This window comes from Parasteatoda tepidariorum, chromosome 3 (assembly GCF_982258835.1).
Source record: "Parasteatoda tepidariorum strain Cologne lab strain chromosome 3, Ptep-v5.0, whole genome shotgun sequence".
Classification (NCBI taxonomy): domain Eukaryota; kingdom Metazoa; phylum Arthropoda; class Arachnida; order Araneae; family Theridiidae; genus Parasteatoda; species Parasteatoda tepidariorum.
The window spans coordinates 45,946,789-45,953,692 of NC_141757.1; the positions used below are offsets into that span (position 1 = coordinate 45,946,789).

At 27.7% G+C, this 6,904-nt stretch overlaps 1 protein-coding gene across 4 annotated transcripts in view; it reads left to right on the forward strand.

Annotated features, from left to right (window-relative positions):
* The window catches only part of ash1 (histone-lysine N-methyltransferase ash1), a 47,797-nt gene extending 41,791 nt beyond the window's left edge, over positions 1–6,006 (forward strand). For all 4 annotated transcript variants that reach the window (XM_016061818.4, XM_016061819.4, XM_016061821.4 and 1 more), the window contains exons 23-26: positions 89–270; positions 2,298–2,370; positions 2,703–2,861; positions 5,238–6,006. In XM_016061818.4, coding sequence (XP_015917304.3) covers positions 89–270; positions 2,298–2,370; positions 2,703–2,861; positions 5,238–5,384 — 561 coding nt within the window. In that variant the 3' untranslated portion in view covers positions 5,385–6,006. The remainder of the gene's footprint in view (positions 1–88; positions 271–2,297; positions 2,371–2,702; positions 2,862–5,237) is intronic.
* The last annotated feature ends 898 nt before the right edge of the window (positions 6,007–6,904 follow it).

Genomic DNA, 6,904 nt, shown 5'->3' on the forward strand with positions numbered 1-6,904 from the left:
GCACCGTAAATTATGGTGAAATTTTTCTATTTCTTTTAATGCTCATTTTTCTTAGCTTCTATGCCCTCAACTTTTTTTTTCTTTAAAGGTTTTCAGAGTACCACTTTACGAAAGTATTCCTTTGGATTCGATTGTTGGTCTTTGCTCTGTTCTTGATTTACCTACATACTGTAAAGGGCGACCGAAAGGATTCAAAGAAGATGATATTTACATTTGTGAATATCGTGTTGATAAAACAGCTCATCTTTTCCATAAGATATCGAAAATAAAGTAAGAACAAAACAGTTCTTTGTGTGTGTTAAATTGAATTGCAATTGATTTTAAAATTAAATGTAGCAACATTTTATGTTTCTTGTGGTTATCATAGTAGGGCTTTAAATACTAAAGTTATAAAATGAAATTTTCTTCTGAATTGATTTGTTCTTCATTGTTGCTATTTATTATAACTAATTGTTACTATTAGCTATGAAGCATGTTTTCTGTTCGTCTTTCCCATGAATGGCTTAATTAAAATCAAAAACAAATTCTCATTTAAGCCAGAGTAGGATTTCTGAAAAGTATTTTTTCTGTTCTTCATTTAGACTAAGCTAATATTATCAAAGCTATAATAACTGGTCTACATAATTTTTGAACAGTTTGCCATAGCCGATACTTTTTTTAATGCATTGGCATTTAATTGATTTGATTAATTGAATTACATTTAACAAGACAAAAAGAAAATTTATTTTTTTGTAATCACAAAGTATGAACGGTTGTTGTGCTTATAGGTGGAAATTTGTCTCTAGCTATGGTTATGCAACAAGGGTATCAATAAATGTTCACTTAAATTTACCCATTTTTCTTTTTATACATATTTTAAGAACGGAAAATAGAAAACAAAAAGTTACAGGCCATATTTAGTTAATTTTTTGATGAATTTAATATTCTAGTGCAAATGGTAAAAGCAAAAAACTGAAAATATTTAATAATTTTTACACTTTATAATGAAGCCATGCAAATAGCTTCATGCATATTTTTGTGCTCACACGCACATATATATATATACAGTGCAGCCTCGAGAATCCGGACTGCTGGGGGGGGTTGGAAGGTCCGGATTTCCGAAATTTCCGGATTTTAGATGCCTTACTTGAATTGATAGAATTATCGAAGTTTCGAATTCGCCAGGCCGCGTGTGTAGACCTCCGACGTCAATTTTAACATAAATATACTCTTTAAATAATAAATAAAAGACATTAAAAATCAAGCTTTCGTCATATTTCCCCGCAATCGATCGTTTAGATAACATAATATTAGCAATTAAAACTAAAAATATATGCTTAAAACGCGAGCTGAATTTCAACTTATAACCGAAACAGATGCTTCTAGACTAGACTGTACCAGCTGATACTAATCCTTTTTTTGTTGGGGGATGAAAGAACTTGTCCCCGCCTCCTAAGCTTCAAGGTTAAGAAAGAACCAGTTTTCTTTCATCACAAGGAGGAAACACAAGGAGATGGAAGAATTCCTCCTTCTGAGGGGATTCCCCTTCAGGAGGAGGGGGGATTCCCTTTTATATTCATTGTTATCTATACAGAACTGATAAGAATGACTGGAATTCCTTATCAGCTATGAGTTTTCATTCATTCCCCACTTCTACCTCTTCATCTACTGCTTCATTGTTGCAAAAGAGTTGTGGGATTCCCCTTCAGGAGGAGGGGATTTCCCTTTATATTCTTTGTTATCCATACAGAGCTGATAAGAATGACTGGATTTTCCTTATCAGCTACCAGCTTTCATTCACACCCCACCTCTACCTCTTCATCTACTGCTTCATTGTTGGAGAAGAGTTGTGGTTTTGCATTAAAATTTTTATTCCAAGCGATTATTTTTTAATTTTTTCTGAGGAACTGGACGTATGAGTCCGGATTTTAGAGATTTCCGGATTTCAGAAGTCCGGATTTTACTTAGAAGACTGTATTACAAAGCACATTATCAGAAATGAAGTAGTTTATTTAATTCATAAGAATTACATTGATTAAATATGTAGAAAAATGAAAATCTTTCATTTTTTGTAGTATAAAACTAACTGCAAGTGATACTTGCAATTTTGGTTGTTGAGTTGCAATTTTTAAACTCCACATTTGCAATTGGTACTTTCGAATGTTTTAAGTTTTTATGTTTGTTTAGTTGCAATGTTTTAGTTGCAAATTTTGTGAGAACAAATTTATTTTTGATATATCTTAAAAAGAGAAAATGTTACGAAATAGTGCTATTCTGTCATTTAATTTTGTTTTTACAACTGTATTAATTTGTTTTAGGTATCCAATCTGTACCAAAAAATATGCATTTGATTACTTTGATAAAAAGCGAAATCCTAAAAGGACATTTTTGGTAAGAAGTATTTTTCAAAATGCATATTATCTTTTAAGTCAACCTTAATTTATTTCTTGAGAAATTTATTTTAATAATTGTCTAATATATAATAACTTTATTAATATTTTTTATGTTAAATTTGTATTATTTCAATATGTTTTAAAATTGTGCTACAAGTGTTATACTGCAGAATATGGTATTGTAAGGAATTTAAAAATAAAAAGGCTGTTTTCAACTATTATTGTTAAATTGTACTGGTTGTAGTTAAGACATATATTAGATAATAAATTTAATTAGATTTTAAGGTTGCACTTTTATAAAATTTATTTAAATGCTCTGTAATTTTTCAGCCTCATGCTGTGCCTAATAACTACCAGAAAAAAGGCTCTTCTGATCGGGGATCAGTAGCCGATAAAAAGTGTTCAAAACCTGAAGCTCAAAAAGAAGAAAAAAGAAAAAGGGGATCACATAAAGAGATAGAAATGAGGCTAGAGGAAAGTCCTGAAAGCGTATGTTCATTTTTTTTTTTTTCACCTTCTCTGATGTGTTAACTTTTCTATTTTCTTGAAAGTTTGAAACTAAACTATAATCATGCTGTATGTTACAGAATTTTTATTTACATTTTATTGCTAGGTGCATTGCATGTAAATCCAACAAGTTGTGACAGCATCCAACATTATTTGACTTAAGTTTTTTTTTTTTTTTGGCATCTCTAATTTAATCAGTCTTCAGTACTCTGTCATGGGTAATAAATTAACTTTTCTGCCATACCGAGATTACTAATCTGATTACATTGGCTCAGAAAGTTTCATTGACAAATAACAGGTTCATGTAATGCAGGAAAGCATAGTAACTAAAGTATGTATAAGACACCAAATAATCTAAAGCACTTTTTTTAGTTGAAAAAAAAAATTTTTTATGGAGAAGTTTTTTCCATTTTATTATGCAGGTAATTAATATATGTCTCTTGTATAATAAACATAAGTTTTCTATTTCACAAAAGATTATCGTTTAATTTTTTTTTTAATAACAAGGTTTGAGGCTTTAGTGAGAATAAGATTTATTTTAATTTAAATTGTTTTAATTATTTTTGTATGTTCATTAATAAATTAGTGCTATGCTAGGATATAAAAAAAATTTAAATGATACCCCACATTTTAAAAAATTGCTAGAATGATAGTCCCCCCCCACACACAATTTTATTAAATAAAGTTGCTAATAGTTTTTTTCCCCAAAAAATTCTTGCATTTTCTTTAAAAAAAAGTTTAAACTGTATCTGTTAAATGACTTTTGAAATATAATTTTAAAAGAAGTCTGATTTTGTAACTTAAAACATTGTCTCTTATTGATCAACAAATTTTAAGCAGGCATCTTGAACCTTAAAATTACTTTTTAGTTTGTAAAAATTTAATTAGTGGGTTAAAAGCTATTTAGAGTGCTTTTAAAAAATCATATATTTTGAATTGCATATTTAAGTTTGTGGCATGCACTTTTTAAAGTAATGTAGTTTTTTTGTTTCATGCGTTTTCGCATACTTTTGGAAATCCTAATATTTTTAATACGAGTTACTGCAGCAATCAAATGGTGCATTTAAATGTGCGCTTTATTTGTACCAATTTCACTGTAAATGGAAGGAATTTTTGAAAAAAATCCTTTTAGCAGTTATTGTTACGCTATTTCATTGTGTTTTGAAAATCTTGATATTTTTAATCTAGTATTATAACTACTAGCCATTTTCAAATTACAGTTTTAATACACTTTAGGCGGGCTTTATTGTGACAATCTCATTGCAAAATGAAGGAATTTTTTTTATTAATGTTCTTTCAATTTATTGCTAATGCTTTACCACTTTGTTTTAAAATTTCAATATTTTTTATCCAGAATTATATCAACTTCCTGTATTATATAGATTTTTGAATCATGCATTTTAATAATCACTTTTGGTGTGCTTTATTTGTGGTGAGTTCACTAGCAATCTAAGTAATTTTTGATTTTTTTTCTATGCTTTTCAACATGATTTTGAAAATCTCAGTTATTTTAAATACAATATTAAGACTTGCATGCTTCAAATACTTCATTTGTGCCGATTTCATCGTTAATTCAAGTTATTTTTCAGCTTCTTTTTAAACTGCTATTGCACATTTCCACATTTTTACTTAAAAAATAATCTCAATATTTTTAAAAGGTTTACTGTTTTTTAACTTTGTTTACTTTTTTTGTAGTTTAAAGTGCTTAAAAAACCATTTGATATTTAACATTCATAAAATATCCTATAATTCCTGAAATATAAATATCCTAAAAGTTAAAAATATATTGAACAGAATTTCAAATTCCAACTGAATGTTGAATCTTATTTTGAGCTATAATGTGTTAGTTTTATTTTAAATCATTTTAGACTTCTTTAAATATCTTTGATTATAATATTTAATTTGCTTTTATGTTGCACAGTGAATTATATATATTTTTTTTCATTCATACGCTACAGTAATTTATTTTAAAATAAACTGCGTTTTGTGATGTAATAAAAAACCATTACTTTTTCCCTATCTCACTCTCTCTCTCTGTATATATATATATATATATATATATATATATATATATATATATATATATATATATATATATATTAAAAAGTATCTGTTTATTATGCTTCTGTTTTGAATGAATTTTAATATATAAAAGAATTTTGCCCAAAACACTGATAATTATATTAAAATTATCACAATTGTTGCCAATGTGTCTAAATACTGGGCCTTGCAGCCCTTCATTGATCAACCTACTATGCTAGTGGCCCTTCATTCAAAAAGATTATTCAACCCTAATTTAGAATTCAAAATTTTTATTTTGCACTCTATAAAAAAATGCAATACTTCTTTATTTTTCAGAGAGAAAATAAACGGACTCATTTAAACAAATTGCTGCTGCAACTTCTCAATCTTATGCCTTGCAAAGAAACTGTTGATTTGTCCTACCTTCTAGAAGGTGGATTAGGCAAGAGAATAAGGAGGAAAACTAATCTCTCCCTCAGCTGAGTTTAGTGGTTCGCCTGTAGGCGAACGTTCAGATTTCTCTCCGTGTCCTAATTTGGTCAAGAACTGCTGCCCTAGTATGCTTTTGGACAACTATCAAGGATGTAAACACTCTTATAGAATATTCAAAGGGCAGCTGCATCGCGCTGATCTGACAGTTATCGTGATATGTACAGCTGTATGGTGATTATCAAACCACATAAAAAAAATTAAATGTTTTTAATTGTCGTACAACCACATTGTATCTATAGCTCATTGTGCAGAACCTTGTATGACAAATATTCATTTGGTGTGGATTTGACTTCATGATTGTAAAATTTCTAAACTGTATCCACAGTAACATTTCATGCCAGTAAATACTTCTAAGTATGCCAAAGATGTGTAAAGCCATTAGTACATTCATTAATATTATAATTTAGTTAAGTTATCTAAATTTAAAGAAAAACTTTGCTTTGTATTTTTAAAGAACAATTTGTTGTCTTTGTTATTTTATTTTTTAATGATTAGTTTTTATAATGTTCCATATTAATAAATAGTTTGTTAAGACCCTGTATTTAAACACTGCTTAATAAATTAATGCATTATAACAACGTTACCACTCTTCAAATAAATTTTTCTGAAAATACCTAGATGGAATCTTTGCTTTGAAATTAAGTGGGAACCCTGCTATAATTTTAAAATTGTGTTTGAAAACTGAGTTTTAGATGTAAAAATATCAAGTTTTTTTTTTTTTTTTTTTTTTTTATTTTATTTTTTTATTTATTTTTTTTTTTTTTTTTAATAATTTCATTTTATTACATTTTCTTTCATTCCAAGCAATTTTAATAGTTTATCATTCATTAATAATTTTTATTCACTCAGTAATTTTTTATCAAATTTTATTGATAGATCTTTAAAAAAATGCATTATCTTAATTATTACTATATGAAATACTCTGTTTATTAATGCATTTTTCTTTCTTTTTTTTTTGCGTCTCATTTTTAATAAAAACTCATTTCATCTTAAATTGATGGTCCTTTAAAAAAAAACACTGTTCTATATGATAATTCTTAAGTGTTACTCTGCTTTGAATTAAAAGACTTCTTCCAATATTTTCATCATCTGATGTTATGACATTTATTTCGTTCATGTTGTCTTTTATGATCCATATCTGGAAAACTAACAGTGTTTGTGGATAGAGTGTGGTGTTAAACTTTTATTTTAAGTTTACTGACAGAGTGTTGCATTTAGAATTTTATGTTCAATACATGGCGTGGGAAATTTTATATTGTACATAGTAGATTTTTAATCAGAGATTTTATTCAGAATTTTTTCTTTTTAAAAAAATTTTCAATTTAAGACACAGCTCAAGAATTGATTTAATAAATTTCACAGGATGGCATTCATTCAAAATGTATTATACTAATATGTGCCCAAAATATTGTGAATACAATTATCGCTAAGACTAGTATATGAATCTTTATTGTATGAAGATTTAATTTCAATGTATCACTTAAATTGGGATTTTGATATTTGCACAGGTA